The 13,000-nt window shown below is 46.8% G+C and overlaps 1 protein-coding gene across 1 annotated transcript; it reads left to right on the top strand.

The window, feature by feature from the left end:
- Window positions 1-353: 353 nt before the first annotated feature.
- LOC119309322 (probable xyloglucan endotransglucosylase/hydrolase protein 27) lies at window positions 354-2,560 on the top strand. Its single transcript, XM_037585349.1, has 4 exons — window positions 354-705; window positions 910-1,010; window positions 1,125-1,333; window positions 1,761-2,560. The coding sequence occupies exons 1-4, from the start codon at window positions 468-470 to the stop codon at window positions 2,242-2,244; spliced, it is 1,032 nt and encodes a 343-aa protein (XP_037441246.1). The 5' UTR covers window positions 354-467; the 3' UTR covers window positions 2,245-2,560.
- The last annotated feature ends 10,440 nt before the right edge of the window (window positions 2,561-13,000 follow it).

Genomic DNA, 13,000 nt, shown 5'->3' with positions numbered 1-13,000 from the left:
AGCATCCATATTAACGTGTTTGATTTTTCTCAGAAAATTTTGAAACCAGACGCGAAAAGTCTTTTTTTTAATAAAAACGACTTCCATCGCTCCATCGATCGTTCTCCAAAATGCCCTAGGTAGTACTACTCCTACTACCAGCAGGATTTTCATTTCTTTATTAATTATTATAATTAAAAAAGAAGACATGCAATTTTGCAACGTTGGTGACTTGGTGTGCGCATAGTAGGGGCCCGCCCTGCCAGGAATCCAAGACACCGGACGCTGGGCCCGAACACGAGGACTAATTCAAATCGCCGAACAAAACTGTAGCAGCTCACGTCCCGAGAAAAAGGCGCTCACACAGCAGGGGAGAGAGAGAGAGACTGGACGGAGCCATCACAATAAAATCGCACCTATCACGGCCGCGTTGCGCAGAGAGAGGCAGAGCCGAGCTCAGAGTGGAGACTGGAGAGCGAGGTGTGGAGATGGCGTCCAGCTCACCGTGTCCTCCTCCGTCGCCGCGGCTCGCCCACCTCCTCCTCGTCCTCGTCGCCGCGGTCGTCCTGCTTGGCCGCGGCGGAGAGGCACGGCAGCCGGCGCCGCTCCACGGCGTCGTGCGGTCCATGGCATTCGACGAGGGCTACACCCAACTCTTCGGCAGCGGCAACCTCGCCCTCCGCCGCGATGGCAAGCGCGTCCACCTCGCCCTCGACGAGTCCACCGGTGAGTGCTGCCCGGCTTTAGCGGCCGCGTTTATGCGATTTCGACGTAATATGCGGGTGCGCATTGCACTTCTTTGCTTCACGAACGGGTCCCTCCTCTCCAGTGTCCAGTCTCCTAAGGCAGAAGGAGGGAGGTTTTGTGATTTTGCCAACTTCAGGGTGTTGTTCACAAGAACGTGTCTTCGTCTTCCTCTTCCTTGTGCAGGCTCCGGGTTCGCCTCCCAGGACCTGTTCCTCCACGGCTTCTTCAGCGCCGCAGTGAAGCTCCCTGCCGACTATGCCGCCGGTGTCGTCGTTGCATTCTACGTACGTTCAGTGTTTCCTCGCTACTCTCCCTGCTGTGCATCTTTCCACCAAATCAATTCAAAAACATGCTAATGCGAATCTAAAGAAGATGCTTGTTTGTGTTTTCGCATGCAGCTGTCGAACGCCGACGCGTACGAGAAGACCCACGACGAGCTGGACTTCGAGTTCCTGGGCAACGTGCGCGGGCGCGAGTGGCGGGTGCAGACCAACGTGTACGGCAACGGCAGCACCGGCGCCGGCCGGGAGGAGCGCTACGACCTCCCCTTCGACCCCACGGACGACTTCCACCACTACTCCATCCTCTGGACCCAACACCGCATCATGTGAGGCACCATCTCATTCTTCCCCATCTGCGTTCCACTGTTCATTCCTCTGCTTCTCTCATTTCCGTCTGCTTGGCCTACTTCGGGTTCGGGGTGGAAGAAGCGCACCATAATTAATTTAAGTTATGATGATATTCCTGGTGTGGATTTGGAAGTTGGATTCCTGAGCGCTCGTGGGGAGAGCCAGTCACAGACCTTTTTGGCGTTTTTCTTGCTCTGCCCGCTGCTTGTGTCACCACCCTTCTGACCTTGGCAAACTTGGGTCATTCCGAGATCTTTGCGCCTGTTTCAATGCGCATTGCCTGGATTCTTTTACCAAAAGAATCGACAACGTTTCTGCACATAAAGAAATAGAGAACAAAACAATTTATAATTTGTGGTCTCTCTTTTTGTGAACTGCGCACTGACATTTGTGTTTTGGCTGCAGATTCTACGTGGATGAGACCCCGATCAGGGAGGTGGTGAGGACGGAGGCCATGGGCGCGGCGTTCCCCTCCAAGCCCATGTCCCTCTACGCCACCATCTGGGACGGCTCCGCCTGGGCCACCCTCGGTGGCCGCTACAGGGTCAACTACAAGTACGCGCCATTCGTCGCCGAGTTCGGCGACCTCGTCCTCCAGGGCTGCCCCGTCAACCCCATCGACCACGCCGCGGCGGCGGCCTGCGGCACGCCCTGGTACGAGCCCGCCGCCGCCTCCTTGTCGGCCGGGCAGCAGGCGTCGATGTCTGCTTTCAGGCGTGGGCACATGTCCTACTCCTACTGCCACGACCGCCGCCGGTACCCGGTCGCTCTGTCAGAGTGTGACGCCGCCGCGCTCCCGCGCTTGTTCGGCCCGGACGGGATGAAGTACGGCGGCGACCGCCGGCACCGCCGCGGAGGGCGCGGCCACCGCTCCGACGTCGTCATGTGATCCCGCGCGGCCGGCGCGCCAACCCGTCGCGGCACGGCTCCGGCGTTCCGGCACCGAGGATGACCGGGGATGTACAGAGGCGGGCGAGGCGGCGTACGTATTTGCCAGGGTGACTGCGCTGTGCCGTGTGCGGTGGAAACCGGTCGGAATTTATTCCCCCATTGTTGTCACGAAGGTTTCGCCCGCGGCGGGTACACGACTCACGCGAGCATTGTACTCCCGCCCTGCCCCATCCGCCATTCGGGGGCGAGTAGCTAGCTTAGCGTTTACTCCCTCCGTTCCAAAATATAGCGTGCCCACGCTTTTCGAGGTTTAACTTTGACCATGAATTTAACCCACGGGACCGACTGCGGCGGGATCAAAAATTATATAATTAAAAACTTTTTTTAATACGAATTCATTGGTATAATTTTTTCGCCCGCCGCAGTCGGTCTTGTTGATTAAATTAATGGTCAAAGTTGAAGCACGGAAACTGAGGACGCGCTATATTTTGGAACGGAGGGAGTATTATTGTCTCCTTGGACCATCCGCGCGGACCGCGCCTGCCATTGATGATCAATTCAACGACGTTAAAATTCCGACTTGCTCCTAGTCCTATCACTGTCGCATGCATGTACATGGCCGCTCGTGTTGCAGTAGCAACCTCGTCGTAGGCTCGTAGCCGTAGCTTTCACGGGGGATAAAGACGACGAAGAGCTCGTGATCTCGCGCAATTTTCATCGGTGGAACGCACTGTTTGGGCACATCGGTGGAACGCACTGTTTGGGCACATCGGTGGAACGCACTGTTTGGGCGCGGCGTAGGGAGGTACGACGCTGGGCTCCAGCGCCGGTGGCGGGACATGCATGGCGCGTCCGAAGGGGGAGGCAAGCGTACCGCGTGGGTGGCCGGGTGGGCACGAGCCGCTGGTGTTGTCAGGGATTCCGGGGCAACGTTCACCGGCTAGGAAAGATTCTAGCGCTACATGACGCTGTGCGTGCCTCTCGTTCTTGTCAGCCGCTGTGCCCGTGAGGGAGGGAAAGTTCGGTCGTTCGCGTGCTCCCGGCCGATAGAGGAAACTGGCCACTGCAGGCGAGGTACACGATTGTGTGGCTCCTGCCTGGACAGAACTCTGCTATGTAAACGATTGCACGAACATAATTTGATCGACGGCTGGACCCACTTATCAGTGATTGTTCGTAGAATTTGGGATAAACTTGTGTGTGAGAAGAAACATGCTGGTGGGTCAGTAATAACAGTAGATAAATTCTGACACCAGTACCAAAACCTGCTGGGTCGTCCTGCTAATGCATCCAAGGTTTGGTATTTCGGGACCCTAATCCTAGAGCGACCAGTTGCGGCAAGCTGTCCCCGTCACCAACCCCCGTCTCCCAAGTCCAACCATATGGCGCCCACATGATCTGATGACCCGAGATAGGCATTGTTGCGTTTGCACTGGCAGGAGGCAGGGCGAGGGCATCTCTCACTCAATTGGCTACTCTATTATTCCGTGGTAAGTAGTGTACAATGAGTATTTGAGTATGTTACCCGAAAAAAAAAATGAGTGCAGTATGTATATTGATGATATCGCAGTCACACGGGCAGGTAGCACGCAATCCAACTGACTGTCTACGCCGTGCGCGGGTTTTTATGAAGCAGCGTGATGAACTGCCGAGTTTATTGCGTCAGGTTTAAATGTCTGGCCAGTTTGATTCCTTGAGATGCAGACCTCACCGCATTGTTCGGAGTTATGCCGTGGATCAGAACTCCGGGGAAAATGTTGCACAAGTATCCGTTGTACTCCCTCCGATCCTAAATATAAGTTTTTGTAGAGATATCACACCACATACGGATGTATATAAATGCATTTTAAGTGTAGATTCACTCATTTTGCTCCGTATGTAGTCTATAGTGGAATCTCTATAAAAACTTATATTTAGGAACGGAGGAAGTATACATCTTTGGTAACCGCACTCGTCTAAGGAAAATAACCCCCCCTTATTATTATTTTTCCGGAAAGGACCTCACTTTAAAAAGAGGTTGTGTACAAATTTTGAAGGCGAATATATACACTTATTCATGGACGGAGGGAGTAGGTAAATCTGACTCCTCTACTCGACCATTTCTTCCGCAACCCAGAAGATTATCGTCTCTGGCTGGGAAGCAAATGAATCGACGCATGAAGAGATTTCTCTCATCTTACTTGGGATATGTTTCGGTTATGCATCAGAGAAACTTAAGTTTTAAAATACTTAGACCCTTTTTAGTAGTACAGTGGTCCTATATGACTCAAATAAGAGAAATGAACTACAACAGAAGATACTACTCCCTCTTATCCATATTACTTGTCACTCAAACGGATATATCTAGACGTATTTCAGTGCTAGATATGTTCGTTTGAGCGAAAAATAATATGGACCGGAGGGAGTATGTCTTCTCTTCATCTTCATTCTTCTCTGCCGCACTCAAAACTCTCAGACAATGTTTCATAGCAATTGCCTCGTGTCGGCATTTTTTGGAGTCATTTCCGCCAGGCAATCTCTTTGATAGCAATCTTCTCGATTGCTTTAGCATTCTTCTCCGCTTTGCACATAATAATCTTCTGAGTTCATAGCAAACTCCTATGAACTCCAGGGACCTAATTTCTGTGTGTGGGCAACACATTAGTCCCTCACTGTTTCTGTCCAACAATCTCCAAAACTCTCAGGGCACTCAACTGCACCAACATATTTGTTTGCCCCTAACACGACACCCCCAAATTTACCCTTCCCCAACTCATGCAATATATATCATTCGATAGGACACATCTGACATTCACTGGACAAATTATAACATAAGATAGTACAGGGTAGTTAAACACATGGCATGGTATACTAGGATTTAAATCTAAGAACATAATAAACTAAAGAAAGACATCACTGGTGAGGTCCCTTTGCCTTGCCCTTTCCTTCTTTGAATCAGAAGTAGAGGTCAAAGGGGGCATAGGGGTCATTGTCGGAATCTTCCTACTGTCTAGATTCTAGAAGCACCAAGGCCCTCTTGTAGCATCTTCGTTCCACTGTCCCCTTGCTTTCGCTACACTAACATCATTACCCTAGATTTCAAGAAGGGAAGGATGAGAGTGGAAAAAAAGGAGAATCGAAATAAAAATGTCAATGAGAGATTGAAGAAGATACACCGAGCCACAATCAATGAATGCGCTTTATCCGTTGCCCCTCCCCCTATCCCACTTTTTGCCCTTTTCCCCTCCACATGGTTATTGCGATGCACAGCCGTCGGATGTGGCGTGGCCACTTGGAGACCGTGAATCGCATGTGTGGTTTCTACCAAATAGAAAAAGGTTGCTGGTAGATCTAGCTAGCTAATGGCACCACTCGCCTCTCTTTTTGTAAGAGCAACTCTAGCAGAGTCGCCATGTGGGAAGTCTCCATAATGTATACGGATCACGGTCCATATGGATCACCTTGTTGGACAGTACTCAACACAATTGCCACAAAATATACAAACTCCAAAATCAATACTATAATTAAGCAATTGTTTTCTTTTAATATCCATTTCAAATCTACAATCCACAACGGGTAGATCTGCCGGACATACGCGAATTGTAGAAATGGGACTCTCTGTCTGTCCTCGTCCTATTAATCCACTTTTTTAAAGATCTCAAAAACTTTGAATTTGGATTGAAAATTTTGAATATTCAATATTCGATTGGAGTGGATTCACAATAATTTAAAAAAATTATGATATGAGTTTTTTTATTTCATAATCATTATCATTTCTAATTTCTTTTAAAAAATATAAAGAACCTATATTATATATAATATGAGTTCTATGATTAATCGCTTGCTATGTCAGTATCTATATGTGTTTATTAAATGTGTAAAGTATACAAATTAGTCCAGACTCTTGGTAGAGTCCAGAAGACCACGACTAATCCTCAAAGTAAGCAACAGATAAAATAGCATGTCGCAATAAAATATCTTTTATGAATGGAATCCAAAATTACGATTTCCTGGGTCTTGTGAATAAATTCGTTTTTCTTTTCCTATTTGTATGGTTTTAATTTTTGATGAATGAGCCTTTGGTAATGCTTTTACCTCTAGGTTTTCAGGGTTTTTAATTTCTTCTTTGGTAGAATGTGAAAGATTACCCTTTGATTTACCAGAAGCGGAGGAACAATTAGTAGCAGGTTCCATGAGTGCTTTAGGTCGTACACCAAGATAAGTTTTCGGATACTGCCATACAATTACAACTTATCTTTGCTCAATGGGTACCCCATTTAAAATTTTTCAATTTGAGTTTAATTAATTTTTAGTCCTTTTTAATTGACATCCAACAACTATTCCATCCCCTTTGTCCACTGAGCCTTCTCTGAACAATCCCCCGTTTGCCGGATTATTACCAATATAATCATAAAATGCCAATTTTTGGGAATTCTAGACCAAGCTTCTAATAAATTAAGATTTTTGGCTAACCATTGCTAACTCTTTGATATATTTCTTGCCAAAAGTATCCTTGGTCCCACTGATAACGAGTAGGCCCAAATAATTTGATTGGGGTCATTGCTAACCCATACGACATAGTTCCAGTAACTACGAACTGGCGTAACAACTCATGGTGCAACAACAAGTACTATCTTAACGTGGGGAGACGGCGAGTTAGTAACAGTAGGTGGCAAAGTGGCTTTGTTATGTATTCCATTAGGAGCATCTTAATTTATTATATCTTCCTAGAGTTCCCTCTCTGGGGATTCATCTTTTATTATTCCAGTATATTACTTTATTTATACCTTTAATTGATGATCTTTACTTTATTGGAAATCATGTAATGATTAGTTGGATTGGAGACAGCTGGGCCTGTAGCTCATAGGATTAGAGCACATGGCTATGAACCACGGTGTCGGGGGTTCGAATCCCTCCTCGTCCACAACCTTTCAAAGGGACAAGGGCCTTTACTTTCCCCCCGAGGGTAAAAACATACAAAATTATGTCAGTTATTTTGAAGTTATTCTATTCTCATACACACGCAAATTTGCAATTATTCATCTACCATTGGAATTTGGATTTATCTCAAGAACAAGAAATATTCAGCGGACGCAACACCTCCTCGAGTAAAGGCTTCCATGGCGGGTTGACCAAAATGAGGATCCCAAATTGGTTTATTTCTCACTTTATCTGATGTCGTTTTCCTATTTCGAATTAAGCGCGGATTTGAACTGGGGATGAAGGATTTGTAGTCCCCTACCTTACTGCTTGGCCATGCCGCCAAAAAATCCGATAAAAAACCTAGAAAACAAATTGATAAGGAGTTAATTAATGATGTTTGAGCATGTACCTTTTTTGAGTGTCTATTTATTTTTCGTTGGTATCTATGGGTTGATCACAAGCCTACCGAGGCCATAAAATGCACCTCTACAAATTCTTCCCATGTGTGACACATTTATCACTAGCTCAAAGACATCTTTGTCCTTCCCCCACCTCAACAAGGAAAGTTTTTGAACTAGGATTTCAACTTGGATGGACTAATGGAGTGACTAAATAGATTTCAAGAAGGATTAGAACTAGAATTCAGACAACCTTAAAACTATGATTCTTTACTAATTGAACTACGAGCTCTTCCTCCTCTTGAAGGAGACCTCGTAGGAAAGGGAGGCTTTTGCTGCTACAACTTCTAGGGCCACGTGATCAATGAACGCATGTGCGTCTTGGATGAGGGACACAATCACTTTTTTAAGGCTGTCATGAGCACAACTTCCATCTCTGCGGAGGCGGCCGTTGAGATGCGGTCGAACTAGTCGATCATGGATTGAAGGAGTGTGGCACCTTTGGTTAATTCAGCTATACGACACACTTTGTCCTTGACCCATTCGCAGTAGTGCCACGCCCTCTTCCAGAGATTTCTCTCCGCATGATTCTCTTCGATCTCGCCGGGGAAAGGTCCCGAGAATGCGTGACTGCACTAATGGGATCAGTGGGGGTAATTGGTGCAAGTATGCAAAGGTGATAAGTGTTATTTTTAAAATCCTCTAACATGAGTTTAAACCAAAATATTTCATTAAAACCGAGATAATCTTCCTGATATTTCTACTAATGACTAATGAATGTTCCAAATATTTGATATTTATTTTGTTTCCATGAGAAATGGGCTATTTATGGATGAAATCAAGCCAATACATGGAAATGAGTGAAGTGGAGATAGAAGAGATCAAGTGGGAGGCGCACTAGAGGAAGCAGAGCAAAAGACAACCTTTCATACAATCACGCCCACTCATATGGGCGGTCGTATGGGGTCGCAACCGAGGTGTCCGATCCACCTGAACAACTGCTACCTATGAGCTGCGTTGGGATTTTCCCCGAAGAGGAGGGGAGATGCAGTACAGTAGAGATAAGTATTTCCCTCTATGAGAACGACGGTTTATCAAACGAGTAGGAGAATCACGCAAAGCCTGGTGAACAGCACCTGCACACACAAAAGCAAATAATTGCACCCAACGCGGGCACGAGGGTTGTCAATCCCCTTGAACTCGTGAAGGATCAAATCTTTTAGTGGTAGATAGGTAAATTGCAAAACAAAATAAAAGAAATAAAAATGCAGCAAAGGAATTTTGGATTTTATAATATGATTAAATTAAACCCGGGGGCCACAGTTTTCACTAGAGGCTTCTCTCTCGAGCACATAGCATACGGTGGGTGAACAAATTACTGTTGGACAATTGATAGAAAAGCGCATAGTTATGACGATATTCAAGGCAATGATCATGTATATAGGCATCACGCCCGAGACAAGTAGACCTACTCCTACCTACATCTACTATTATTACTCCACCAATCGACTAGTATCCAGCATATGCATCTATGGTATTAAGTTCATAAAAATGGAGTAACGCCTTAGGCAAGATGACGTGATGTAGACAAGGTAAACCCAATCACTATAAATAAACCCCATCGTTTTACCCATAATGTCAACAATACAAATACGTATCTTATCCCCTTCTTTCACTGGGATATAGAGCACCACAAGATTGAACACATTACAAAGCACCTCTCCCACTAAAGATAAATCAATCTAGTTGGCCAAACCAAACGAATAGAAATACAAAGCTATAACAATCATGCATAATAAAGTTAAGAAAAGACTCAATTACTTCTCATGAATATTCAGATCATAAACTCACTATTCATCATATCCCGACAAACACACTGCAAAAGAAGATTACATCGGAAAGAACTCCAAGAGGATCAAGGAGAACATTGTATTGAAGATCAAAGAGATATAAGAAGCCATCTAGCTACTAGCTGTGGATATTATTTGGATCGGAAATTTGGCCAACTACATTTTCAAGGTGAGCAAATTGAGATTTAAGACCGTAAAATTCTTTAGACATATCATCGAGCTCTTTATTCATATATTCCATAAAAAAATTCTACTCCTTGAGCTCGTTCCTAAAGAAACTATTATGCTCAATTTGTAAGGACATGAAGCTCATAGTATTTGAAAGGATCGATATAGTTGACTAGAGGGGGGGGTGAATAGGCAACTAACAATTTTTAGCTTTTATTTACCAAATTAAACTTTCCATTAAAGTAGGTTGTCTAGATATGCAACTAGGTGAGCAACCTATATGATGCAACAACAACAAGAACACAGGCAAGCAGGAGATACAACACAAATAAGCTTGCACAAGTAAAGGTACGAGATAACCAAAAGTGGACCAGGTGAAGACGAGGATGTGTCACCGAAGTTCCTTCCTTTTGAAGGGAAGTACGTCTCTGTTAGAGCGGTGTGGAGGCACAATGCTCCCCAAGAAGCCACTAGGGCCACCGTATTATCCTCACGCCCTCACACTATGCGAGATGCCGTGATTCCACTATTCGTGCCCTTGAAGGCGGCGACCGAACCTTTACAAACAAGGTTGGGGCAATCTCCATAACTTAATTGGAGGCTCCCAACGACACCACCAAGCTTCACCACAATGGACTATGGCTCCGCGGTGACCTCAACCGTCTAGGGTGCTCAAACACCCAAGAGTAACAAGATCCGCTAGGGATTAGTGGGGGGAATCAAATTTCTCTTGGTGGAAGTGTAGATTGGGGACTTCTCAACCAATCCCGAGCAAATCAACAAGTTTGATTGGCTAGGGAGAGAGATCGGGCGAAAATGGAGCTTGGAGCAACAATGGAGCTTTTGGGGGAAGAGGTGAGTGAACTTTGGAGAAGACCCCCTTTTATAGTGGGGGGAACAATCCAACCGTTAGCCCCCAGAACAGCCCCACAGAGGGCGGTACTACCGCAGGGGGCAGCGGTACTACCGCTCCCCCTCGCGGTACTACCGCGTAGCCAGGGAGGGCATGCAGATGAGCAGAGGATGGACCCAGTGCGGTACTGCCGTGGTGGTAGGGCAGTACTACCGCTTCTACTGCCGCTGCTTAGTGCCGCACAATCTGACACGAGAGGCGACCCCCTTGAGTCGAAGCGGTAGGAACCCGGTACTGCAGCGGTACTACGGCTGAGGACCCACAGGCGGTACTACCGTTGCAGAGCGGTACTGCCGCCTGTGGCTCTTGAGCGGTACTACCGCTGGGCACCATGGTACTGCCGCTGGGACCAAGCCACACACATAGAAGGGGAAGAAAGCCTCCATCAAAGCGGGAAGGCTCTGTGGGTGCAAAACGGATGTGTACGTGTTGATTCCACCCAAGCCTTACCAAAAGCGGATCCCTTCTTGATAGTACGATGACTCCTACGAAACATGTCCACCAAAACAGAAACGAAAGAGCTACACCGTCTTGATTAAAACTCCGAGGGGAAGGGGTCGTCTCATGCCAAAGGATGAATCTCTGAAATGCTCAAAGCACACGATTAGTCTGCAAACGTGTTGTCATCAATCGCCAAAACTACATCGAGAGAGATATGCCTTAACAATCTCCCCCTTTTTGGTGGATTGATGACAACAAGGGATTTGCACAAGGATAGTACAAGAATGAAGAGATACTTAGAACTACAAAATATAGACGGGCTCCCCCTAAATGTGTGCACATAATTAGTAGTGCCTTTGGAATGCAAAGCACACACAATAGGATCAACACTCCCACTATATTTTATAGTCCAACAACATAAGCATATGGGTACGTGTGAGCAGGGTATATACTAAGATAAGCATGCAACTCACAAATTACCAAAGAACTTGATGGACATAGATAATAATGGATAAGGTAGCATATGTCTCACACCATATGACTAGAACTAGGTCTCACGGGCACAAAACCAAATCAAGCAAACGACAAGAGAAAGCAATGACACAACAAACCACAAAGACACAGACACACACTCGCAACTCGGCAATGCCACAAATCCCTATACTCTCTCCCCCTTTGGCATCGAGACACCAAAAAGTCAAAGAGCGTTGCTACGGCTCCAGGTGATAGCAAACTGAGGATCTCAAACATCACATCCCAGCGGGATCGTCTGCATTGCCGTCTTCGGTTGGAAACTACTCGGCATCTGAATCGGTCCACTGGCAGTGCTGCTGAACCCACTCATCCTCATCAGTGATCCTTCCCTCAAAAACCGTTGTTAACAGTTGCACCCAACTGACGCATGAGCTCCTTGTGATGGCTGCGGGCCTTCTTCTCAGAGACATGAGACATGTACTGTCCATGAGACTCCATGCAGAAGAGTTTCTTCATCTTACGCTTAATCTTCTTTGCCCAAGAGGGCTCCACTCCAGAGGGCTCATAGTCCTCATCATCATCGGCCTCAGCCTCGCCCTCGGTATCCATGTCAGCAGTAGTAGATGGACCCCCAGATTTAGGAGCCGGGGTGCCCCAATTGTCCTTGTTCCTTAGACGCTTGATCTCATGAGAAACCAATTCTCCAGTTTCTAGCATAACCTTGGGATAGACATGTGCCCAGGCCTTCTCAATGAGCAACATGATAAATGGACCATAGATTGGGCACTTGCGCTCAGAAATGGCAGAAAGAAGTTCAGACCACATAACATGAGAGATGTCCATGGACTCGCCAGTGTTTGTTTCCTTCTCATGCTAGCAGAAGAGGAGCATATCCACAAGATAGGAGTGGACCATATCCAGATTCTCGATACGAGGGAATAGAGTCTCTCGGAAAACGCGGTGAAGGATGTCCAGAAAGGCAGGCAGCTCATAGGTTTCCTTCTTAGTCACGGGGTGAATCTTCACAGAACAGTAGGGCCAGAGAGCTTGCTTGTGAGTGGAGGTGGTATTGCGGTGAAGGCGGAAGCCAACTGGAGTCTCAAGCCCGTGATCTTCCACCCCAAGTAACTCCATGAAGGCCTTCCACTTGACAGAAAGCAACTTGCCATTTGTCATCCAAGTCAGAGTTCTTTCTGCATCAGTCCTGAGATGAACAGTGGCATAGAATTGAGCCACCAAATCTGCATCAAAGTCCTTGTTGAACTGCATGATTCTGAGGATGTTCAGCTGAGAGCACATCTGAAGGGCTTCGCCAAAGTACTCAGGGTCCTTCTCCATAGCATCCGTGTCGATGGAGCGCACATCAACATAGAGATTCTTCTTGGCCTTGATCACATCAAAGTAGATGGCAAACTGAAAACGACTCCAGAATGGACGGTTGACCAAAGTGGGTTCTTGTTCTTCCGCATAGGGGTTGCGGTGACGCCTTTCCCAGAATTCCTTGGCAGTCATCTCAGTCACAGTCTTGCCCCTCGGCTTCGGCTTGTTGGCAGGCTTCTTCTTGAGTTGAGGCGGAGGATGAGAACTTGAGGAAGCACCCACTGTCTC

This window comes from Triticum dicoccoides, chromosome 5B (assembly GCF_002162155.2).
Source record: "Triticum dicoccoides isolate Atlit2015 ecotype Zavitan chromosome 5B, WEW_v2.0, whole genome shotgun sequence".
Classification (NCBI taxonomy): Eukaryota; Viridiplantae; Streptophyta; class Magnoliopsida; order Poales; family Poaceae; genus Triticum; species Triticum dicoccoides.
The sequence above is the reverse complement of the archived record's forward strand: the minus strand, read 5'-3'. Positions and strand labels throughout refer to the sequence as shown.